Source organism: Talpa occidentalis, unplaced genomic scaffold (genome assembly GCF_014898055.3).
Source record: "Talpa occidentalis isolate TD23 unplaced genomic scaffold, MPIMG_talOcc4v2.1 talOcc4.2, whole genome shotgun sequence".
Classification (NCBI taxonomy): domain Eukaryota; kingdom Metazoa; phylum Chordata; class Mammalia; order Eulipotyphla; family Talpidae; genus Talpa; species Talpa occidentalis.
Window position 1 is genome coordinate 105116912 of NW_023602073.1, and position 27483 is coordinate 105144394.

A 27483-nucleotide genomic window follows, 5' to 3' on the forward strand; every position below is an offset into this window, starting at 1 on the left:
TCATTATCTTTTTAAATCACCCATTTAGAAATATTACCATAATCTTACTGAACTGTGTGGATGGCCGTTGTACATTTTTAAGGGTTTACAGAATGCTCATAGACATTATTTATAAGCTAATCAACTTATTTTAGAAAGACAAACAAAGCCCCAACTCCAATCTAGTCAGCTCTCAAGGGGACTCCTATAGCTCTATCGCTCTTAGTTCAGTCTGTACCTAATTCTATCTCTACCTGCATTTTCTTCTCCTGGGCTATATTCCTTGGGCAAACTGATATTCTACCTTTCTAATAATTGTGATATTTTTTATATAGTCAGTAATTATACTTGGAAGAGAAAATAGGACAGATTGCCTTGTTGTCGTGGTTGATTTTTTTTTTTTTAATTTTCTTAGTTTGTGTCTTTGTAGTTTAGGATGTGAATTATTATAATTTTATCTAATCCCCACATATGGATTTTTATAACCAAATTGTATAGATATTTGATTTTAATTTAATGGCTTAAATTGCAGTTATGTTTAACCCTGAGGCCAAATGAACTTTTATTTAAACCACAGCTCAGAGCTCTAGGGTCCCTGGAGATATTATTTTCTTGTATTCAGCAAAGCCTCCAAAATATGAGGCCTGCCCCCATCAGTTTCCCCATCATTGCTTTTTATGGTTTAGTGGGACTGTGGCATATGGGAAGCAATAGATTCTGATAATTCAGACAGTGATTCTAAGAACTAGGTGCTGCCAGAATATTGTTTCTGGGTCTTGCTTCTGAATCTTACTTCTGCCAGCATCTAGCTATACAAAATTTGATGGTAGTTCTAAGATTTAAGCTTTGTCTGTTCTTACTTCTGAAAGTTTTTTCTCAAGGTCACAAACCTTGAAAGAATTACTTTTAACCTTGCTAAGCTATAGTTTCCTCCTTTCTAAAATGGTAATAGTAATATCAACTAAAATATATGGTCTTTGTGAGAATTAAATGAGATAATGCATATAAATAGACATAGTTGTGTGGCATAGAATATACATACATTATAACGTGATACTAATAATAAAAACTTATGGCAAAATAATTAACCTGTGAATCACTCTACATTTTTGCAATTCTGTTATAAACATCCCTTCTTTCCATATATTTTCCTTCAAGAGGGGAGTCAAGGCAAAGGACTATAGAGTCAACTTGAGAGGGTGGAAAGCTTAAAAAGAGCAGGTCAATCAACCTCTGTACTTTAGAGGTAGGAATATAAAAGGCTACTTAAGCCTGGTCTTGAACACTCTAGGACCTTTGTTTTTAGAAAATCTGACCATCAATTATATAGAAGAAATATGCTCTTTTCATGAAATTATTCCTGGTTAACACCAGTAGCTTCCTAACTGAAATATTGGTGACCCATTCTGTTAGTGTGATGTATTTCTTTTTGTGAATTTATATTTATTGATTCTTCACAGTCCATACCTTTCGTAACTTTTGGAGTACACTGAGATCATGGTACTATTTACTGTTTATCAACAAATTATATCAATGCATTAAAGCACGCTGATATTTCTTATAATCTGTACCTTCAAAATCATTTAAAGTAATTTAATTAAAAGTAGGGCAATAAGTAAACTCTGGATAGATTGTCTGGATTCAAACTCTGCTCTATTTCTACGTGTTGACATCTTGGGCCAGTTACTGAATTACCTGTTTCAGTTTCTTATTTGATACAAATTCTGTGGATTTCCAACTGGATAATGGTTATACAAATTACAGGAAATGATTTAAAAGAAGGCCTCACATATAGCAAATACTGAATGAATATTAACTAATATTGTTAATATAAGACAAACTTTCAAGCATATGTATTATGATGGAAATAAGAAAAAATATATGTGAATCTTTAGTTTTCTCACAACTTTTCAAAGGTGGTAGCATTTACATATGTATGGTTTTGCAAAGAGAGTAAAGGTAAGTCTGACATATATCAAGTGTAAATGAAAAATAATTCCTTATCATTGCATTAAATGATTATTATAGAGTAGGACAAAGAAAGCACTCTGAACTGATGGAAATATCATAGAGAATAATTCCAGAAGTTCTGTTTGTTGCATTCATAAATCAACATCTTTTAAATTGGAAATTCTGAAGTTATTTGATCAGCAATGCTTTGTCACATATTTATCTTATAGTTTAATAAATAGTCTTGCCCTTATAATTGCATTTATGATCATAGATCACAAATAGCTTTATCAATTACTATGTGCTCTGATCTACCAAAAATAATTTTTAAGCTCAAATAATTGGCAGAATATTTTCCTATCATTGTCATTTTAGATAAAATTACTATTCTAGGACATTAATGTCAACCACCAAAGATCATATAAGGCATGACAAGATTGTAGAACTATCATTGTTTGTGTTCTTTTAGTTGTTTTGTGGACATACAAAGTTCCATTGTGGGAATAATTACACTGGTATTTAGTAAACTTCCACTTACATTTTGGATAATAAATAAAAATAATTAAAAATCTACAAATTATGACTTGTCAAGAGTAATCATTGCTATCAAATATGCAGTGTGGTGGTCAAGAGAATGTAAGCAGAGACTGCATCTTAGCTGTGTGACTTTGGTTAAATAGTTAATTTTTCTCTACCTTGATTTTGTCCATTGTTTAGTGAAACAGTAAAAGTGGTTTTTATTAAGCCATTATAGTGAGAATTAAATAATTTAAATAGTACATATTAAGGACTCATAAAGATATATAATATGGTTTATGTTGGAAATCAGTTCTTTATAATCTGTTGTTACACTTAGCATCACATCTGTCATGTGTCATATTTCCTCTGAGTATTTTGTAAAACATGCTGCTTAATGATTACATGAGATATCCTCATTGTGATATTAAAATATTTTTGACATTCACTAGATTTCCATTCCTCTCCCCACCATAACATTATATATAGTCTTTTTTTTTTTAAATCTCTGATTTTCTTTGGGAAAATTCCAGAAGGATAAATGATTGGGTTTAAAATAATATAATATTTTTAATTCTCCCTGTGGTGCAAGTTGTGAAACTGCCCTTTATCTTACTCTGTTAATGTCTGAAAGTCTTTCTCTATACTGTTGTTAATAATGTTGTTTTTATAAACTTACTTATTTGGACATCAAAATGTGTATTTCATATTGGCAGCTATTTTTTGAACACCAATGTGGTATCTGAAATATGTGCTCCCAATATTAACTCAAGACAAAGACAAATATCATTCTGGTCTCAGGCTCATGATGTATGCCTATATCAATTCTACTCTTCCAATTTTTGCTATGCAGCCATCAGAGTATGAAAAAGTAGTCAGCTGGTATTTATAAAATGAAGGTTATGCATCTGAGCTATCTTCCCCAAGGATTTATGAACTATAAAATGGTATTATTATTATGTTTTGTCATTGCATTGTGCTCTTTAGCTGTCTTCTGTTTTATGTGGTAAAGCTCCTTAGGATCCATTTGCATGAAAGCTACTGTGTATACTCATTTTGTATTGTATTGTGGCAAACACTATAATCTACAGGGTTCCTATTCATTTTGGAATTCATTTCACAGCTCACTAATTGTGTGAATGAGAAGAGGAAATATATGCTTTTATTTCAAAGCTTGCCAAGCAGATGGCCCAGAGTTCATTGCCACTAGCTCTGTTAGTGTGACCAGCTTCTGTAGGTAGTGAGTCTGGCATGGATCTATTAAACACATTGTGAGGGTCCATTTAACAGAGCACTTGACAGTCACTGACTTTCTGGCTTGTTATGACTTACAAGCATTTTATTTTTAATCATCACCCTCTAAAGTGGTCAGTCATTTGAGCAGGTGCAACACAGTAGAACTCATATTTATTTTAGTCGAGAAGCCAAAATGAACTTTTATTCATATGGATGTTTTGGGGAAAGAAAGTAATATGAGGGTTAGGATATATCTCTTGAAAAGAATTAATGCATGTATTGAGATTCATAACTGTAGCATCATTTCTGAGAATGAAACTTTGGAAAAATTGAGTTGACAAAAAGATCAGGGATTATGTCTTTAAACTTTTTGGGTGATTCTCCTTCCAAATCATTTTATTTTTACTTTGCAAGAAAATTGTTGCCTGTTCAGTTTTATATACTTTAGGTTATTTATGTAACTATTCAAAATGGTAGCAAATTCATTAAGTGTATGTGTGTGGTTAGGCGAGTAAGATAGAGATAGAGGGAGTAACAGAAAATGAAATAATGAATGTCTTCACACATGTTCTACTTCAACAGAGCTACTAGGGCAACATGTAATTGAGTGATCATGTCCAGAAAGGGAAAGTAGATCAAATGTTCCAATGGATCTGATGTAGTGATTTGATCAAAATGTCCTATGGAATGAGAGCACATGGAGAAAAGTTTCTTCTCCTTTACATTGAAAAACAAACTGGATAGTTATTTCTCTCACTCCTTCCTTATCTCTACTATGAAACTTTTAGCATGGATTGCACATGTTGTATTGATTCCATGTATCTCTTTTTCCTCTGCTTGCAGACTGATGCTGCTCTCATGTATGATGCCGTGCATGTGGTGTCTGTGGGCGTCCAGCAGTTTCCCCAAATGACAGTCAGTTCCTTACAGTGTAATCGACACAAACCCTGGCGCTTCGGGACCCGCTTTATGAGTCTAATTAAAGAGGTATGTCCCCAAAGCATGTCTGCCTTGTCTCTTATCCTCAAGCTCAAAAAATTAAAATTGTTTCAGTTTTCCTAATAGGTGCCTTTAATTTTCTCTTTTAACAAACTTTTTCTCTTCCCCCATAGAAGTTAACATTTTTACTAAATAATATGGAAAAAAAGGAGGAAAATTAAATTATGAATTGCATTATAAATAAAACTGAAGTTAAGCTTCAAAATATCTTTGATTGTGAAAATAGATGAAAATCTGTGACCCATGATTCATAACATTAGTTTTCACCTTTCTGACTATTTATTTCTTTTCATTTATGTGGAAGTTTAGATACTTAAAGGATGCATGTTTATACTTTAGGCAATAAAATATGCTATGAATTTTTACAAATGAAATGCCTTTTGCCCTAAACTGAATTATATCCAATTTGTAAGTCAAACAAGTGGTATTTAGATGTATGGTTTCCAAATATAATGTCTAGTTATATTGATTACATTAGCAGTTAACAGGCAATACTATGTGGATTCATAGGAGTACAAAGTTTACTTCAAATTGCACGAAACAACAATTCTTATGGCCATAGATAATTTCAGATTCTGTCTGCTCTAGAGACCAAGCATACCCATAATGGTTAAAGAAAAAAAAAGAGAGAATTCTATAAATTACACATAAACACAAATTCTTCCTATTCTTTGTATCATGAAAGAAATTCCTTTGTCAGCTTAGGGTACTTTCTGATTTGTCAAAAAACTACAAAAGTGAATCTTTCTTATAAAAAATCACAAGCATTATTATTACCTTATAAGATTTTTCATCAATGGTTTACAAGAAGTAATTTTCTTAAAATAAATTATCCATCATAAAAACAAAAGTACAAATGGCATCATAATTAAGAATCTCCAAGTTTTTCACAAAGATTTTCCATGAATTTTCCCAGTCAAATTATTATCAAGTCTTTGGTAGCTGAAATGATATTCCCTGAAAAATATGTAGTTCATTTATTGCTCCACATTCTGTATGGATTGCTGGTTTTAAACTGAACATCAGAGAGCTGCAAAGCTCTTACATGGTTTTAGCTAGCTGAACAGCTGCTTTTTATAAAATCACTGTTTGAATATTTGAGTCCGTGGGGTGTGTCAAATAGATCTACAAGAAAGAATCGTGAGATACTTACTATTGTGTATATTGTAGGATGTTACTAGGACCTTGTCCACTAAATCATAGTGTCATCCTTATGAGGACCAAGACATTTCTCTCAGGTCTCAGTGCCAGGAAAACCTTTTCCTTTCCCTGAATAGTTGTTATCTTAAATTATGGACCCTGTATATTTTTTTTCAGCATATTTTCATTTTTGGTTTGGTAGCTAGGAAATTCAGAATTGAATTTTATTGAATTTTGTTAGTTGTGTATTTTCACCTAAGATAACACATTTCTGTAGATTTCTTTGTGCTATCTCTATTCCAGATTTGTTTTATAGTTATACAGTTCTGCATCTGTACTTCTTAATTCTACTGTCTGTTTTTATGTGAATATATTTTTTTGTTACCCATCTGAAAATTTTTTAGAAGGTGGATTAAAAATATGTTGTTGTCTTTATTTGGGACTAGTTAATGCATGTTAGAACTCAGTGATGACATGTTCAGTATGCCTTTAGAAAAGCATTATAATTTTTTCTATTTTGTTTCTAATTTATTAACCTAAAATTAATTTAAAAATCCTACAAATAAACACAAGAAGCAGATGGACCTTAAGCAAAGAAAATTGGTAATAATGATATCTGTTTAAAGTCCTTATTTAAATGATTCCCTTAGTAAATTGAGTTTACTGTTTTTGGGTCTATGTGTATTAAATATTATAGTTGTGTATACACATGTTACATTGCTTAAATTTTCATATATAACTAGTTTTTCAAGTAATTTCACAATGACACATAATGGAGAATGTCTAAATTTCACTCTACAATAAGCAGAATGTGAAAATATTTTATACATTTTTAAAAGCCCAGATATTTATTTACCTCTGGGAGGTAAACTCACTATGTAGCTAGATTATTAAATTCTCACCTCCTTCTACATGGAGAGTAATTTTAATAAGAATCACAGCTTAATGTGAAGTAATTATGATATCATTCTCTCAGTTTCACTTAGGGAAAATAAAACAATAGGTTAATTATTCTAAGGGAAAGTAATTTTAGTTGTACAGCATAGATATTTAGTTTCTTTCATTGTAAAAATTATTTTTATTATTAGTGCGAAGTCAAGAGTGGTATTTCATAAAAGTATTTCATTTGTAATATTCATTGAGATATTCACTATCTCATATATCATAATAAGTGACTAAATTTTTCTCATTTTGCTGAAAGAGTTTTACTATTTCAAACTTAATCTTTAAATTTCTAATAAAGGAAAGATATGCCTGGAAAATTCATTGCTTAAAGTAAAAAATTTACCATATATATATTTCATCCTAGAACTAGGATAATTTATTTTTAAAAATGCATTCAAAGTTCAGAAGAGAATTTTAAAAAGGTTTTACAAATCTTTAGTAATGTAAATTTATGGGAAAAAAAGAAAATATTCCTTTTTGTGGAAAAATGTCTTCTTTTTACTCCTTTTACTTACTAATCTATGTTTTATTTTTCTTTTCCCTAGGCACATTGGGAGGGTCTTACAGGTAGAATAACTTTCAACAAAACCAATGGTTTGAGAACAGATTTTGATTTGGACGTGATCAGTCTCAAGGAAGAAGGTCTGGAAAAGGTACTTGAGACATTCAGATTACTTATTTTAATTATTAAATGAAACACATTTTAGTGAGGAAATAAGGAAATGTTCCCTCTGGTAGCCACATTTCATTGACATTTAACTTTTTAGAGTAATTCTAAAAATTCATTTAATTCATGCCATTGACTATAAAAATTGACAATTAGGACTCGAGAATAAAGGGTACCTTAAGATAATTTAAATATTTTATTTTCACATCAGATATTTCTGCTACTCTGAAGTGCAAAAATCTTTTAACCTTAAGACTTAATGTAGTAATTGCAAAATATTTATATGTGTGGCTGCATAGACTTTCCTACTTATAGCAGGCCATGACATTGGTATGTTCCCATTGCTGGATCAGATTGAAGTGAAGTATCTGAATTAATATTATATAAAATAAGTTATATATTTACTAATATCTAATAAAATATGATTATAAGTGCAGTATATTACTCTGAATCTGTCCTACTTATTCTGTTTCTTGGACTGAGCAGGGTTTATAGAATTTGAACATGTGCTATATTAGGAATATTTTAGTCATTAAAAATTACAGATTAAAAAGATATTTTGATAAGAACCTGATAAAAATTCTATTGGATTGAGATAATATTGCTCTAAAGGTAGTCCAATGTTCATGAGATAGTCACTTCCTAACTGCCTTACTTGTGGAAAAAAGAACATTAGTCTATACCCCAAACTGGGATTGATAATATTAGGGCTTAGCCAGCTTTTCAGGATTTTATACCAGTATGTATTGGTGCTGTGTATGCACGTCACATGGATGAGTCCAACCATTGCTGTATTTCAAAACATGAATATGAAAATGTTGATGCTCATCATATTATTTAAGAACCAGTCTTGTATTGAACTCAAAATGAAGAAAACTAGTGCAGGTTTCTTTAGGCTCTAATGTGGATTATAGAAAGACCCTGGATATAAAGATTAAAAATATCTGTAGTAATACACTATACTCAATCAATTAACACACATTTGTGAATAAATACAATAGAAAGTTCTCTATTTCAGTCATAAAGTACAGTGAAAAACTAAATTAGACAAGGAGTAAAAAATCAAAATTTATGAGGTACTTAGAATTAGCCTTTGAATTTGGAGAGTTATTGATTGGTAGATATGAGTCATTTCAGAGAGCGTTAATGAGGCTGGGAATGACAGTACAGTGTTTGATTTGCGGGGTGTATGTGTGTGTGTGTGTGTGCACCTGTATGTATTCACAGTATGTATGTATTCACAGTAGACATGGCATATAGAGTTAAAATGTTAAATTTAAGTCATAAAGTGAACACCATGTTGAGATATTTGCAATCTATTAGTGTACAATATGCATTCAAAGAGAGAATACCCTGGAGGGAGTTGTTTGAAAAGATATTGTAGTTTGGAATAATTTTAATATGGAGTCATGAATTTAAAACTATTCTGAGACTGGAAATGAAAGATGAATAAGCAGCAACAGCAGGCATTAAATGAACCTTCAGCACTGCTGTTAGTACAAGGAATGGTGGAACATTTGGATTATGTTTTTATAGAATAATGAAAAGGCCATGTAGCAAAAGTAGGAAAAGTCAGTCATAAAGTCATAAATCAAAGATTGGAAAAGAAGTTAGGTAAAGAAATTAGTATTAGGCAGATATTGACACAAATCTCCAAAGAAGACACACATGGCACTGAGAATGGGTAAAAGGAAGTAGAAAGAAGGGGAATTAATTACAGTATTATTTTCAATAGAAAAAAGTTCTGATAACCTAAGTGTTCTGCTATAGATGGTTGCATATTAGATGTGGTATATATATATTTTATATATGTATGTATGTATAATATATATAAATTATATGTAATATATAAAAATGGAATACTACTCAGCTATAAAAAATATATCCTGCCACTTGCAACAACATGGTAGATATAGAGGATATTATGCTTAGTGAAATTCATCAGATGGAGAAAGGTAAACACCATATAATTTCACTCATATGTGATATACAGAGAACTCAGATGAATGAACTAATTGAAACAAAATGATTGTTTGAACAATGAGACCAAATTAGTGGTTGCTAGAAAGGAAGGGGGAAGGAGTGGGTGGGTAAATCTAATAAAAGGGATCAACTGGATGGAGGAGGATAGAATTGGGCTTTTAGTGGTGAACTTAATGTGTATATACACATTTTAATTTATATTGATGAACACATGAGACTGATAAAATGTTATAATGCAATGTAACTTCAATAAAATGTTATGGAATGAATAAATAAATGAATAAATTAAAAATTTTTCCAAATATAAAGGCAAAAATAAAGTTTAATAAATAGTAGTAATAGCAAAAAAATGAGAAATTCAGTACAGTTCATCTGTGATAGTGTGAGCAGCCTCACAAACAAATAGCATTTTCTGAGATTTTACCCTTTGCTCAGTGGAAGCAAATAATTTGCATAGAAAATATTCAATGAAAGATATAATCATATATAATAAAACAGAATTGACCTAGTTCAGTATTTTGCCTTTGATAGAAGCAACTATTAATTGACTGTGGAAAGGGAAAATATATACATATTTTCTTTTTCCAAAGCCGAATTATAATCATCTTTATCTTCAAAGGGGATGAACACTATCCTGTGATCTCCCTCTGGGCCATTTCTCATGTGAATTCCAAGTATCAACTCATCTTAAATTTTTCTCTCTTAACTAAAAAAGAACTGCCATGCCTCCCTCCCCCACACAAACACACTTTTAGTGAAACTATCCATTTTTCTTTTCTTTTTTTTAAGATTTATTTATATGAGAATCAGGGTACAGGCCAGATGTGCGGGAGGGTGAGAGGATTCACCAGAGACAGAGCAGGGAACAGAACAGACAGACTGATGAAATACATTGCTGAGGGGAGCAGCAGGCGAGATAGGAGAGGTCTGCTGCACCATGTGGGTTTTTTTCTGGCTGGCCAGGATCGAACCCGTGCTTCAGAGGCTGCGTGTGGACTGCTTCACAGTGCTGTGCTCAACCGCCTATGCCACTAGGGAGGCTCCTACCCATTTTTCTTGAGTTGGGAATGTGGACAGGTGTAGGGATTCCCAGTAAATACTACTTGGAAGACAGCTGTGCTCACCACTATACCACCAATGCTAAATACAACTTGGGGTGTCAAGCATTGTGCTAGAGAATACATGTTCATTTATTCTTAAATCAACCCTCAAAAACCTTCTATTCTCATCTCTTCACAGGTTTGGATTAGGTAATTCTTGCAAAATAATGTGGTTTCTGTTATAGAATAAGTGTACTAAAACCTACCAGTTGCGGTTATTTTTAATTTTATTTTTTCCTGTATTGAGATGAGAAGAATGACTCACAATGGTGAACTAGCTTAGAGAACTGACTGAATTAGAACTAAAATCTGTCTGTTTCTCAGGCCAGGATTTTCTTTCTCTCTTTTCTTTTTTTTAAATTATTTTTTAATAAAGTGTAACTGTTTTATATCTTTGTTAATATTTTGCCAGTACAGGATTTCTCTCTTCAGGTGTAGTTAACATGCTTCTTCCACCACCAAAGCATCCATAGCCCTCCACCATAGTCCATTACACTGTCTCCCTGCCCCCTGACATTTCTACCCCTCCCACTTCTACTCCCTCCTGGATTCCTCAGATCTGTGGTCAGCTTTCAACAGTTTATTTCAAAGTTTGTCTTTGCTTGACCCTTTGTTTGTTTTTTCTGTATTCCACATATAAGTGAAACCATCCAGTATTTATCTTTCTCCTTATTTTGCTTAGCACAATTCCTTCCAGGACAGGATTTTTATACTATAGCAAAGCAAAGTGGCTCATTTGTTCTGAACTCAATTTTTTTTTAATAATCATATCTGTAAGATATCACAATTCTCAACAATTACATATAATATAAACAATTTGCAGAACTTGAAATTGGAAAAAGTATCACAGACTATATGAAATAATAAAAAAGTAGAAATGTTAAAAAAATGCTCAAATTAAATCCTTTTAATATCCTTAAAAATTAGTATGCTAAATCAGCAACTAAAAAATGGAGGTAAGATTTATTTTAGTCATCTTAAGAATTATAGATTTATGGAAATGTCTTAGAAATGCCATTGTGACAGACTTGACTTTGATTGAGTAGGAATAAGGTTAAGTACTGCTGCTAAGTAGCAAAAGGTATGCATTTTTTAATTTAGTACAATGAGTAAGATACCAAGGTATGGATTTAGATAGAATTAGGCTCAAATCCTCACTCTGCCATTTACTATTTATGGGAAAGTTTCTTAATTCCGCTACACATAGTGTCTTCAACTGCATCGTGGGGTAACAGCCTCATGAGACTAATGAATATTATTGATTTTACTTTTATTTTCTTCCTTAAAAAGTATGCTTATCAAGCTATTGATGAAAAGGCAGAGTTCCTACCTTGGTAGAGTTTACAGTATGGAAAGTTCAATAATTGATGCTACAGAAAGCTTAAGTTATGATTCCATTTCTATCGTAACTTTACTGTTCCACCCAAATTCTTTGTGTCAGAGTACTCACCTCAAAAAAAGTGTGGAAAATGTCTCCTCTCAAATAGGGTAAAGTGAGACTCTCATGGTCTCTAAAGAAACCTGGAAATACTGTATTATAGGGGTATGGGCTAGACATTTTTTTTTTACGATTTATTTATTTATTTATACAAGCACTGGGTACAGTCAGAAGCACGGGAGGGTGAGAGAATTCACCAGAGCCAGAGCAGGGAGCAGAGCAGGCAGAAGGACCGAAGTGCACTGCTGAAGGGAGCAGCGGGTGGCAGGAGAGGTCTGCGTGCCATGTGGGACCCCCCTCTGGTGGCTGGGGAGCAGCCGGGGATGGAACCGGCACTACAGAGGCTGCCGGCAGCTTGGCAACCCAGCACTCAACCACTGTGCCACCAGGGAGGCCCTGGGCTAGGCATTTTAATTTCCCTCAATTCTAAGTTATGAATGCATGAGGAAAATGAACAAAGAAATTGTTTAAAGAACTAGCTTTAGCTATTTCTTGTTCCTACTCTTTTCTCCTAGTTTTTCTTGGTCATCTTTGACCTGCAGACTTTATTTAATCTTCCTGCAAATATGGAATGAACATCTATTTTGTGCCCTCATGAATGTTATCCTCTAGTGGAGGAAACCTCCTGATAATAAATGGACTCATAAAATCATATTGTAGGTCTGGGCAATAATAAATGCTAAGAAAAAAAACATATCCTGTTTGTCATTAAAATGATAGATTTTGAATCTTTTTTTTTTTTTTTAAATTCAGACCTTAGAATTGAAGTATTTAATGGGAGGAAAGTCTGTAATCCAAATGCTTGCAACTGTGGATCAGATAAATCAAGAAGGAATATTTAAGTTCCTAATGAACAGAAAGAGGTAGAATATGTTCAAGAAACAGAACTCAGTGTTAAAATGCTGCTATAGATACATCTTTCCATTTAGTGCCCATAGATCAAAATACTTCCTTTGCATTCTGTCTCAATAGGGAGCTTGGTTGTAACGCAGCTCAGTTAGTCATGCTCTAAGAAGAATCACCCATACTTAGTAAATCTGTCCAGATAAGTTCTTGCAACCATGCCCGTGCCTTCTGTGGAGCTGAGGAGGAAGAATAAAGGGACAAAACCATAGAAGCCTTTCAGAATTAGTCTAACTCAGACAATAATAGGACTATTTCTTTTTTTATGAGTGTGGTTTTGAATCCTCAAGAATAGGAAAAAGGATGTTAGAATAAATGGTTTTCCCAGATTGAATTATTTTGATCAGTTCAAAATACATAGCACATTTTCAACTTTAAAAATATGTTTAGAATTCTTTCCATCTAGTTCTCTCCATACCCATTGCTCTAATCATAGCCAGTATTCTTTCACCTGAATGTTGGAGCCCAAACAAACATCTCTGTTCTACTCCCACTTATAATCCACCCCTTAAATCACAACATCCAGACTTATGTTTTTAGAAGAAAATTCATCCTTGTCATTCTTCCACTTAAATCCTTTCATTTATTTCCATTGTGTTTTCATTAAAATTCAAGCGTGATTTGCAACACTGCCTACTCTTCACTTTCAATTCTCACCACCCTTTCAAATTTTTCTATACTCTAGTTATACTGACTTTTTTTCATGTCTTCATAGGAATGAAACTTACTCTATTTGGCAATACAGTTTTCCTAGCCTCAAATAACCATCCCAGTTCCCTTTGCCTGACTAACTCTTAATCATCCTGGAGTTTAAAGCTTAAATATTGCTTCCTTAGATAGGTATCCACCCAGCCTAAGCAAATTTAAGTTTCTCATAAGGACCTGTGATTTTTCCTTTCTGATACCTATCACAATGAGTAATTATGCATTTATGTATACTTTGTTTTTTAAGAGTCTGTGTTCCTAGCTAAAATACAAGTTCTATTAATTGAGGAAAAAAACTGCCCCCTTTCTCACTATTTGTATATTGAAGTCCTAGCAAAGTGTCTATCACAAAGAACATCCTTAAAAAAATATTTATTGATTGTGAAATGAATGAAGGATCACTCTGGGAATCATAGGACATCAGAGAGTGTTTACTCAATTGTACTGGTACATCTATATTCTTTATTTTTAAAGCATTTTTTTAAAGATTTATTTATTTATACAAGAACTGGGGTACAGCCCAGATGTGCAGGAGGGTGAGAGGATTCACCAGAGACAGAGCGGGGAACAGAACAGCCAGATTGACAAAGTACACTGCTGAGGGGAGCACTGGGCAAGACAGGAGAGGTCTGCTGTACCATGTGGGATTCTCATCAGCCGGCCAGGATCAAACCTGCACTGCAGAGGCTGAGAACAGCTTCACAGTGAGGCACTCAACCACCTGCGCCACCAGGGAGGCCCTGGTACAGCTATTTTCTATAAAACAGTTGTTTTTTACATTTTTCAGCATTCTTCCACATTTATAGCAAACCTAGGGTAAGAAGAGAAAAATCAAGTAGTCAAACAAACTGGATAGCTGTCATGGGTTAAGGCTTCAAGGGAGTAAAGAAATTCGTAGTGCTGGAGAAGGCAACCCAGCTTACAAAGAGAAGTGCATTGCACCAATGGCAAATTGCATGGTGAAATTTAATAATTTGTGGACAGCCCAATAATCTGGCACATCAAAAAGTAAAGATAATTATTCTTTATACAATTTCTCTTTTTTCCCCTAAGTTTGTTATGTGGAATTAAAGACCACTTACTTATAAGAGACCAAATAGAAGTTATTCTCCAGAACTTACTATATAGTAAGAAAGCCAGCCACTATCATTTGCATCTGGTAAATGTTCAAAGGCAAGCAGTGTTGTGGAATAGCTTTATAGTGAAAAAACTCAGGTGTGCCCAGTTTGGAGAGAGTGTGCATGAGGAAATGGAGGTGTGCTAACTAGGAGTATGGTTTCCTGAGTGGTTGACTTGGAAGACATATCAATAGTTGAGTTTAGAAAGCAGTGAACAGATCTTTACTGTTTTTGCAGATTTCTTTTGTTTTTTAAAGATTTCTTTATTTTTAGTTTATGCATACAAGAACTGGGGTACAGGCCCGAGGTGTAGAGGGTGAGAAGATTTACCAGAGACAGAGTGGGGAACAGAACAGGCAGACTGACTGAAATACACTGCTGAGGGGAGCAGTGGGCGAGTCAGGAGAGGTCCGCTGCACCATATGGGTAGCTCTCTGGCTGGGGATCAAACTCATGCTGCAGCGGCTGTGGAGAGCTTCATAGTTGTGTCTTAACCTCTTGCACCACCAGGGAGGCCCTGTTTTTGCAGATTTCTATTGAGGTTGTGGTTTGGTTTCCCAGGAAGTTTGCTCTAGAGATTCTGGGTCAAAGTTCTGTTATTATACTTGGTATGAGCATTGTCTGTTAGTATATTCAGTCTGTCATAGGAATTAATAAAGTCATTTGGAAAGAGTGGGAGAAGTAGCAAAATAATGTGTCAAGAAAAAAATGACATGAGGAAACATAAATATATTTTCATAACTGACAACAAAATGAGATTTTTTTAGATTTCTGTCATTTACCATTTGACTTAATCTTGCCTCTCTAGACTTTTGAAGCTCTACTATGTGCTTAGGAAAGGCCAACATCAAATGGAACAGAACACATGACTAATGGTATAAGATATGAAGAAATAATCAGAAAGTTCTTATAATTTAACTTCAAAAGAATTATGTTTAGAGCAAAAAGAGTTGGAAGCGTTTTATATAAAATAGATTTGAACTGAGTAGATGAAGTTGCCTGATAGCGGTGTATTTCCACTGCAAGGTGATCTATCTAGAAACCATTTTTGCGAAAATAAACACTTACACTTAAAGAATTTCTCCCTGGGAACTATAAAAAGTAGAAAAGAACTCATACAACTCAACAAAAAGGAAAAACCTAATAATGAAATGGACAGAAGATCTAAATAGATGCTTCTGCAAAGGAAACACAGGTGGCTAGTAGGTACATGAAAAAATCATCATCACTTATCATAAGGGAAATGCGAACCAAAATCACAATGAGGTATCACCTCATCCTATGAGAATGGCTCATTTTAAAAAGCCCAGAAACAATGTGTTGGTGAAGAGGTGGGGAAAAATGGAACCCTTGTGGAAATGTAGACTGGTCCTGTCCCTATGGAAAATAGTATTCTCAAAATATTAAAAATAAGTTTATCATATTTGATCCTGTATTACCACTCCTCAGTATCTTCCCCCAAATGCAAAAACGTTATTTCAAAGAGATATATGCAATCCTGTGTTCATTGTAGCACTATTTAAATAACCAAGTTATAAAAGCAACCTCAATGTCCAAAGACACATAGTGATTAAAAAGATATGGTATATGGGCCTCCCTGTGATGCAAGGGTTTAAATATCAGCATTATGAAGCTATCGGGCAGCCACTACAGTGTGAGTTTGGTCCCCAGCCAGAGAGCCAACCCACAGGCCCCAGCAGACCTCTCCTGTCTTGCCTGCTGCTCCCTTCAGCAGTGTGTTTCCATCAGTTCACCTGTTCTGCTCCCACTTTGTCTCTGGTGAAACTACTCACTCTCCCACACCTCTGTCTTATACCCCACATCTTGTATGCATAAATAAATAAATATTAAAAAAGAGATAGGATTATAAATACATACATACATATATACAAACACATGCATATGCACACACATTATATGTGTGTGTGTGTATACACACACACACACAATGGAATACTACTCAGCAAAAAAAAATTATTTTTAAAGATGAACTCTTGTCATTTGCAACATCATGGATGGAATTGCAGGGGTCATGCTAAGAAAAATAAGCCAGAAGAAGAAATATATAGTTATATGTGGAATACAGAGAAACAGGGGAAGAGAAAGGTAGAGAGGAAAGGGTAGAGGGGGCAAAATGAACTATGGTAGAGGACTATGGTTGCCTTGATGGAGAATGTAGTGTGGTAACATATACTCAAAGAGATGGGATCTTAGTGGGATCGCGCCTGTGAATAGCCAAAGAGATGGGATCTTGTATTTCTGTTGTAAATCAATATTACCTTATTAAAATAAATTATAAAAACAGAAAAAATTCAACTATGTCTTTGCCTAAGCATGCTTTTATAATAAAATCAATATCTAACTTGCACATCCTTAGAGAAGATCTTAAAAAAGGAAGGTGGCTACAAAAATCTGTCTTATGGAAATATGTTTGTCAATTTTTACAAAGTTAAGACTTTATGTGAATAAAGTAAATTAAGATCATCCAAATTTGCAAACCTTTAAAAAGTTTAAATTTCACTTTCAAGTGAAGCATCATTTCAATTTTAATATCTTTACTTTCTGAATATTCACTGCTTGCATTTATACTCATAAGTACAGAAACTGGTATCAGCAATTCACAGACTTCTTGCTGGAAATTCAAGCATTTTGATTATAAATAGAGAAAATGAGATTTTATAATGAACACTGCATTCTGAGCTTTTAGGATCAGAACATTTCAAGATGATTTTTGAAGAATTTTTTGTATAGTAGAAAAAAGTGGTGATTTCCATAGCAATCTTTACTATTGACCTTTTTCTTGCCTGTAGACTCTTGCACTCATTAACTCCTTATAAAAGGTTTTCTGAATGGAATTTATAGTCCAAAATTTATCATATCTAAAGTTCCACCCTGGATAGGTAATACATTTCTATATATCTAATGTTTAACAGTTTTTTTTTTTTTTTTATAATCTACCTCTCTTTTATGACACTTAATACTTAGACCCTGGTTCCCATAGAAACAAGGATTCCAACTTTTGGAGAACTGATATTTCTTTTGCCTCCCTGTAGGGAAACAATAGTAAAGTTGATGTTGACTAGTATTTTTTATGTCAGCTAGAATGTGTTGTTTGCATCTTAAAAAACAAAAATGCACCCTGGGTAGAATTCAAGCTTAGTGTCTCTCTTAAGAGATGTTACCATTTTGTTTTTCTAACTTTTATAGAATTCATTATATGCACTGTCTCACAGATGTACTGAAAGTTTTTGATTGTGAATGTGGTTGTAGTTATTTTTCTTGGTAAATTTTAACTTCTATGATGGTAAAATAAGAATATTATACTTAAATAAGAATACTATTTATGCATCATGTTTATATGAAGAAGTCACTTTATCTAAGGACAAACAAAATGGAGCAAAAATAAACAGGTATAGGAGACAGATAAGTGGTTAAGAGAGGGGAAGGCAATGTGGGAGGTGAACCTGATAAATGGAGTCAATTATTTGATAAGGGTTGGAAATTAGACTTTTGGCAGTGGTCTTGATGTGTAGTGTATACAAATGCCTAATTATGAAAGTGTACAGCTGAAATGATTATCATAATGTCATAAAAGAATATCGGTTCAATAATAATTTCTTTTAAAAACGGCACAACTTTCTTCTTTTGGCCCATCAGAGAATATTGACTTTTCCTTTCAACAAAATATTTTTTTTTATTTTGTCAAAGTATGATTGTTTTATAGCACTGTATGTGATTCAGAGGTATAGGATCAAACCTCTTCAGATGTATGTTACTACACGCTCCCACCACCAAGGCACCCATAGTCCTCTACCACAGTCCACTGAGCCCTCTCCACACTTTGCTCTCCACCTCCCATTGTTCCCCACAATGGTAATTTTAATTTTAATTGACAAATTTCTAGATTTTGTATTGGCTTGGTTTTGAATGGCCCTTTGTTTTGTTTCTCTGCATTTCACTAATAAGCAAAACCATGCAATATTTGTATTTCTCCTCCTGATTTATTTTGGTTAGCACAATACCTTCCAGTTCCATCCATATTGTCACAAATGACAACAGTTCAGCTCTTTTTATCACTAAACAATCCGTTGTGTGTGTGTGTGTGTGTGTGTGTGTGTGTACCATATCTTCTTAATCCACTCTTTTGACATTTGGGTTATTTCTATAACTGGACTATTCAACAATTGTATACTAACATATTTACTATAATAACACAATTGTAATGCACTGACTTGATTTCAAAATACTCTCTAAACTACATTTTTATGTTTGGAATAAAGGCCCTTAATTGAATGTTATTACATTATTATATTTGAGAAAATTAGTTCATTATTCAAACTCTATTTTTTGAAAACAAACTACTAGTAGTCTCTTAACTCTTTGTTGTGTTTTGGGTTAACTTTGCCTTAAATGAAAATCCTAAACATGAAATATTTGTGTTTATCTTAATCATCCCTGTTGGATGATTATGTGAGTATTGATTCATTGTTCTTATATTAGCTCTGTAGTTCTCAATGGTGAAATTTCAGATACTATGGAAACTGACTGACAATAATTTTAGGCATGTACTTGAATTTTTTGTAAACATTATGCAAGCAGCTATCTCTACTTTTCATTTAAAATTTAACATTAGAAAGGATGAAGTAAGAAAAAAAAAGTCTCCAACTAGCCTGCTGCAGTTAGAAAGAAAAAACACTATGTGGAAAATATCTGTCCCCACTGTTCAAGTATCAAACAGACTAGACAAATCTGAATTTGCAAATTATCCAGAAAGAATGGCTATTGTAATATACCCATATGATTAATTCATTGATTCAGCCCACAGTGTACATTCAATCATTGGAGAGAATTTTCATCTCCTGAATATAAATTAGCTCCTAATATCAAGACCTTCTTTATGTTTTCCATTTCTTAATACCCTCAAATGATACTCTGAGGAATGCCTTTTCATTTAATGGAATGGTAAATATACTTCAAGGCAAACTAATCTTTATGGGTCATGTGATTGGAGGCAACTCATTAAAGGAAGGCCGTTTTTTTAAAAGAAACTTACTTTGCAATAGAGACAATATGTTTCTCTTAAGTCAGTTTTAAACATAATTCACACTTTGGTTTTTCATAATCACCACATAGGTCTTCTCTGGAGAAGTAAAACTGATGTCCTTTACTTATGACAGATATATTATCCAACATTAAGTCAAAACAGTGTGTTTTTTTTTTCTTTTTTACATTGTTCTATAGTGGAAAACTGTTGCTTTTTTCCTGCCATCTCCCAATATCCAGAGATATTTTGTTATTAAAGGTCAGTAAGACAGTGTACGTAGATTATTTAAGCTTTATTTATTTATGCATACAAAACTGGAGTGTGGGTGAGAGATGCAGGGTATGAGAGGATTCACTAGAGACAGAGTGGGGAGCAGAACAGGCAGATCTATTGAAATACACTGCTGAGGGGAGCAGTGGGCAAGACAGGAGAGGTTTGCTGCACCATGTGGGTCAGCTCCCTGGCTGGGGATCAAACTTATGCCTTAGTGGCTGGCTATAGCTTAATAGTGCTGAGACTTTAACTCCTGTGCCACCAGGGAGGCCCCAGCTTAAGTAGAATTTTGAAAAATCCTATTGTACCATTGTGTTTTAGAGGAGAAATCATGTTGAATTATTTCTTAACTTTAAATGAACTTGTCTTGATTTACAATTGATATTTTAAACCTAACAGTGAATGTTTATTTGTTCCTATATGAGAAAGTTTTAGGTAAACTGGACAAACGGATTATTGGTGCAAATTCTGCAGAGAATTAGAAACATGTCCCACTGATTCTGTTTGCATGAAACAGAATGAACTTACACATTTGGAAGAAACCATAAAATGCAATATGAGTAGTAAAATAAAAAGTTTATAATGAGAAAACTGTCAAAAACATAATCAACTAATTACAAAAATATTTAAATAAATAATTTAAAAATCATTCTAAAAATGTTTTTTCTACACAGAAAAAAAAATCCAGTAACCCAGTAATATTATATGAAGAATTTAAACTTTCCTGAAAAATACAAAAAATAAATCATAAAACATTTATACAGAAAAAAATTATATTAAAATATAGTCTAGGAAATGGCAAAAATATAGTCAAGGAATGGCAAAGCCATGTAGTATAATACTCCCCAAAATTAAATATGATATTGAAATAGAGCTTGAACAAACATAATTAACAAAATTCATACATGTGAAAGAATAAGCACACTATAGTGTGAATATTTGCTAAACAGATGAATGAATGAACAGGTTTGGGAAGGTAACAAACTGAAAGAGGCTGAAATTTTCAGCACTTACCTATCACATGCATTCATTTATTCAATAGTCATGAATATTGAGTATCTGTAATTCAAAATGGTGATATACTATATTCAAGTCATTTAGAATCTAACCAGGAAGATAAGTAAAAATAAAATATAATTTTAATTTAAAGCTGTATATATTTCCTGAAGGATGTAACACATTTATTTTTTCATTCAATCAATATGTTCTGAGCACTCACATATAAAACTCCTGTAGGACCTGTATTCAAAGACTTTGGGGTCTGGGTCCTACTCTCGGGGGCTATACAAGGTGTTCTGTCCATTGAAGAACAAATGTAGGGACTGTTTTTCCCCTAGATTTGAAGCAATGAGCAAGGTACATGTGGGAGGTAGTAAAAGGGGGAAATTATTCCATATAGAGAATATAACTACTTTTTAACATGTTATGTTTTATTGAGGTAGCATTTAGTATATGATTTAGAGGCACTGCTTCACAGGCATTTAGATGTATGTTACCACACCAAAGGACCTGTAATCCTCCACAATAGTCCATTGGGCTCCTTTCCCCCTTTTCTCTATACCCACTGGTAGCCTCAATTCTACAGTCAGATTTCTAGTGTTTGTTTTGGTTTAGATATGTGTCTTCCTTTTTTTTTCATATTCTACATTATGAGTGAAAGCATCTATAATTTGTCTTTCTCTTCTGCTTTATTTGGCTTAGCATAATCCCCTCTAGTTTCATCCATGTTTGTTGCAAATGGCAAGGTTTCAACTTTTTCTTTTTATAGCATAGTAATATTCTAATGTGTATATATACATCTTAATCCACTCATCTGTCGTTGGACATTTGACTGTTGTAAATAGTGCTACAATGAATATAGGAGTGTATATATCTCTTCAAATTGATGTTTTTGCATGCTTTGGGTGTAGGTGTGGAAATGCTGGAAGATATGGTAGGTATGGAATTCCTAGGTATGAAATTGCTGGAAGATATGGTAGATCTATTTGTAATATTTTGAGAAACCTCCATACTATTTTTCAGTCTCCCTTTCTACAAGTGTCTCTTTATCTCCACATCCTTGCCAACACTTGTTATTTCTGGAATTTTTGATATGGACCATTCTCATCAAATGAGGTGGTATCTCTCTGTGGTTTGGGTTTGCATTTTCCTTATGATAAATACTGTTAAGCATTTTCCCATGTTGACTAGTGTATGTCTTCTTTGGAGAAGTGTCTATTTAGTTTAAAAAGTATGTTTTAAATAGAAGACATGATAACATGAACAATTCCAAAAATTATAAATGCAATAAAATTCACCTTCAAAAAATGAAGATATACATGTTATACATTCTTGAAAACATAATGACAGAATCTCTCTCTTTCTCTCATTAAAACTTCCAAATAGAGAATGTTAGAATGATTTCCTTTAAACAAAAAACAAAAAACTGCAAAACAGGTTGCCCTTAGAGAGGTCTGGACAAGTCTATAACACAAATTGTCTTTATTCAGTCAAGTTTTCTTTCCTAGAAAGGCAACAAAAATGTCTTCAATTTTGCAAGTAGCTAGAAGTATGTCATATAGTTATCCCTTACAAATAAATTGTTTTGTATAAGAACAAAGATACGTGAAAATTAAACAGTCAACAAAGAGGAAACTGGTTAGAAATCATAGTAAAACCTCAAATAGTAAGTGATGAAGATGTGATGGGATTTATTTTATTTTTTTCCAAATTATTATTATTTTTTAAAGGTTTATTTATTTATACAAGTACTGGGGTACAAGACAGATGCGCAGGATGGTGAGAGGATCCACCAGAGACAGAGCGGGGAACAGAACAGGCAGACTGAAGAAATACACTGCTGAGGGGAGCAGCAGGCGAGACAGGAGAGGTCTGCTGCACCATGTGGGACCCAGCCGGGATAGAACCGGCACTGCAGAGGCTGCAGACAGCTTCACAGTGTGGCTGCGCCACCAGGGGAGGCCCTGTGATGGGATTTAGACAATCTGACACTCTCTGCGGGGTCTTGTCTATTCAATGGAGTATAATAAAAATTATCGAGGAACGTACATTTAAAGATCAAACACTTGGAGTACGCTAAAACATTACTATGATCTCGGAATCATTTACTGTTCATTCCAAAGTCGTACTTTTATCCCCTGAACCCCCATCTTCTGGTAACCATTAATTACTCTTTGTTTTTATTTTATTTTATTTTATTTAAGATTTATTTATTTATGCATAAAAGTGCTGGGGTACAGGCCAGAAGTGTGGGTGTATGTGGGGGTGTGAGAGGCTTCACCAGAGACAGAGTCAGGGTACAGAACAGAAAAACTGACCAAAGTACACTACTGAGTGGAGCAGCGCGTGAGCCATGTGGGCGGCTCCCTGCCTGGCCAGGATTGAACTTGAATTCGTGCTGCAGAGGCTGTGGACAGATTCATAGTTTGTGTCCCAACCCCTTACTCCTCCAAGGAGGCCCTGCTCTTTGTTTTTATAAGGTTAGATCTTTTAGATGTTATCTATAAACTGATATCATATAATACTCATCTTTATCTGTCTGACTTAATCTCAATATAACTCATGCTTAAGGTTCATTTATGTTGTTGCAAATGGTATGATTTCCTTCTTTCTTATGGCTGAATATTAGTCCATACCAAGTTAACATGTTGGACATCTTAAATTTACAAAATGTTATGTCATATATATATATATTTTAAAACTTCACAATTGTTCTTTCTTTCTTTCTTTCTTTATTTTTAAAGATTTATTTATTTATTTATGCAAGCACTGGATACAGTCAGAAGCGTGGGAGGGTGAGAGAATTCACCAGAGCCAGAGCAGGGAGCAGAGCAGGCAGAAGGATGGAGATACACTGCTGAGGGGAGCAGCGGGTGGCAGGAGAGGTCTGCGCACCATGTGGGACCCTCCTCTGGTGGCCAGGGAGCAGCCGGGGATCGAACTGGTGCTGCAGAGGCTGCGGGCAGCTTCGCAACCCTGCGCTCAACTGCTGCGCCACCGGGGAGGCCCATGTCAAATATATTTTAATTAAAAGAAAAACATTAGACTAGGATTGACTTTTTGTAAGTGCATAGGTTCAAAATTTAAATTGATTATCTCATATCTTTTCTGAATCTCATAGTTTCACATGAATTATTTTTTTTGAACAGAAGGCTAAAATTATTTTAAAAATCCTTTATAATATAAAACATGATAAAATGAATGACATAATTTGGCATAGCTCTTTATGTTTTTGAATCACCTTTATTTACTGATATAGTTTGATCTTTATAGTTAGCGTGACCTTATAACTTGTTATACATACCATATTTGTTATTGCTTAAGAGTGTGCTATTAATGTCATACCAGAAAGATAGTTATAGACTTCAAGTGCCTATACAACCAAGATGTAGTCTCAGTCTATGTAAAGCATTCCTGTGAGGCCAGTAAAGATTAGATATATTTATCTCATTATAGAACTGAAAAAAAAATACTAAAATGAGATGATTAAATTCATAATGAAAAATAGTGCCTTTGAAAATAAATTTAAGTCAATAACTTATCTTGACTTACTTTATGGTTCTTGTGATTAAAACAAAAGACCCACTGGTGACAATTTCTTCAATCAATAGAAAGTTTTGGATTATACCATCCCAGGGTACTTAAAATCTAGGAATCATACAAAACTGTATTTGATTTAAAATTTAATTTTATTAAAAATTTCTGAATATTCATAATATTCTGCCAAGAAACCTGAGATTTACAAAAGTGATATAGATATCTTTAGGATGTCATTATGCAGACAACATGGGGAAAATGTTTGCCAATACTTCAGTGGCATTATATGTCTGAAAAATATAATGAAAGAAAGGACTTAAAATCAAAGGGAACAAATGCAAGCTGAATATTAATTATAGACCAGAGACAGAGAAGTAACAATCACTGCAGTTTAAGATGTACAGTGTCTTGTTTAGCCAACAGTGTTTTTTATTTATTTTTTTAAGAATTGTTTTTATTTTCTTCCTCTTTTTTTTTTTTAAAGATTTATTTATTTATTTATACAAGCACTGGGTCAGTAAGAAGCATGGGAGGGTGAGAGAATTCACCAGAGCCAGAGTGGGGAGCAGAGCAGGTAGAAGGACCGAGGTACACTGCTGAGGGGAGCAGTGGGCGGCAGGAAAGGTCTGCACGCCAACAAAATGTTTTTTAAATGATTTTGAATTTGAATCACTTTAATCATGTCAGCAGGCATTCTAGGTTTTACATCCCCTCTGTCTACCTCTCCTCAGTCCTCTAGCAGGGCCTCCTACTTCCCTTGATGTCTTGCTGGAACTTGAACAAAGCACCTGCTCTGGGAACATGCAGCCCCAAAGCACACTCTGTGATCAGAGCAGAATCAGATTGTGCCCCTCACTTATATATCTTGAAATTTTGTGAGATTATTGCTGTTGGTTTGTGCCCTTCCACTTTGCTTCTGATGTAACTGCCTGGTTTCTGAGGACCTTTTATTATTGACCCAAAATTACGATGTTTTGTAGTTGCAATATATGATGCAGGATATTCATAGTTTGAGGTTAAGAAAATTAATTCTTTGCTGGGTAACTTTCTTGGTAAAGAAGTCTAAATCAATACTTTCTGTTTTTATCTCAGTGTATTATTTGACTTTTTTCTTTATTGATACAAACATCAGAAATATGTAATATTTAAATGGTAAAAGGAAAATTAACTCGAGAAATCACGGTGAGAATTTTTTTTAGGCAGCACTGGAAATACAGTTAATGGGGGCCCTAGTATAGTCAAATGCATTCTTAAAAAAACATACCAGGGCTTGCAATTATATACAATATTTAGAATGATGTATATATTTTTATGAAGAGCACAAATTAATATTTCTACGTTTAATCTGCTCCAGTTAAAGAGAGATAGTTGTCTTAAGAAATCCCTATGAAACAAGCATATTATAAAGGAATCAGAAAGAGTAAATCCAATGATATATAGAGAAAACAAAAAGATTGTAATTGGATATTTGAATGTTTATGCTGATAAGACTCTTATCAGCATATTTAGATAGGCAACATATAAATATTGCCTGCTAAATCAATGTCACTTTCAAATAATTTACAATCAAAACTTTATTTTAAAGATAATTTGATGGTTTTCCTTACCTTTGAGGGAAAAAGTTAGCTCATTTGCTAAGTGTGTATGAAAGGCAAATCTCACTATTAATAACTCCCTGATTTAAGAGGATGAAGAATAGAACTACTGATTCCATATCTCCTCCGGTTTCTGTTGTATTTTAGTGGTGACCATTGTTGTATAAAGGTACAATGGTGCAGACTCTTATAAACCACTGCTCTTTGTATTAATGTATGCTTTTTTCAGTCTCCAGGAGGTGTGTCCTATAGGCTGTGTTCAGTGGGAATAAAGTGTATGAACACTAAGAGTATATGATCTAATCTGAGAATATTAGTTAAGTTAAAATATATATTAGACTACAGAAGAAAATATTTGGGTGACTAATTCAGATGAGATTGTGCTATCATCTCCCTTTCTCAGAGTGTTTTAAAAACTACATTGGTGTATTTTAATAGCTCCTAAGATGATTCTGGCTACAATTTTGCCTTACTGAGGTTTATATAGCATACTTGTTATATTTAAACTTGCCTTTACCTATCAATTTATCCTGTATCCTCAGGTTTTGCTGTCTTTTAGTTTTGTCCATATAATATGGCATGTCATCTTTATAATGAGAGGATGGGATAGATCCATTACAGTAAAAGATGTGTGCTATTAATGAGTTTCTAGCCAGCTATCAAGGTATCATCAAATACGGTTAATCTTGGTGAATGAAGGTTTGAATGGAAAATTGAGCTCCCACACTGACTGTAGAAGTGCAGTGGATCATTTTCTTCTTTAATGTCACACTTCACTGGACACACTTCACAGAGCAGTGAATCATGCTTAAAACAAGCAGCCTTTAACGACAGCAGGTAATGCAGCAGAGGTGAATAATAAGTGTTAGCAGTCTTAACTTTCTCTTGCAGTACTCTCCCAGGTGCCTGATGGATAATTTAAAAAATACATATGGTATTTTATAGATTGGTACTTGGGATCCAGCCAGTGGCCTGAATATGACAGAAAGTCAAAAGGGAAAACCAGCCAACATTACAGATTCCTTATCTAATCGCTCTCTGATCGTTACCACCATTTTGGTAAGTATTTGTTTTCCCATTATTTTTAGATAACTGTAGATAAACATGGAAGGGGATAGAAAAGGACATTATAATTGGGCTAGTAATGAACAAAATGTAATGTATTTGACAGTTATTTAGCAATTACTGTATAATAGATGAGTCAATGTTAATTGAGTCAGTTTTATTTTGTTAGTCTTCAGTGATATAAATTATATTAATGTTTGGGTTGCTTATGTCGATTAATAATACAGCTTCATATATCACTGTGCATCTTTACCTTTTTTCAAATTTAATCACTGTTGAAGAATTGTCAAT

The 27483-nt window shown here is 33.7% G+C and overlaps 1 protein-coding gene across 6 annotated transcripts in view; it reads left to right on the forward strand.

Moving 5' to 3' along the window:
• The window catches only part of GRIK2 (glutamate ionotropic receptor kainate type subunit 2), a 587451-nt gene that overhangs the window by 354384 nt on the left and 205584 nt on the right, over positions 1 to 27483 (forward strand). For all 6 annotated transcript variants that reach the window (XM_054699057.1, XM_054699052.1, XM_054699054.1 and 3 more), the window contains 3 exons: positions 4525 to 4668; positions 7311 to 7418; positions 27073 to 27186. In XM_054699057.1, coding sequence (XP_054555032.1) covers positions 4525 to 4668; positions 7311 to 7418; positions 27073 to 27186 — 366 coding nt within the window. The remainder of the gene's footprint in view (positions 1 to 4524; positions 4669 to 7310; positions 7419 to 27072; positions 27187 to 27483) is intronic.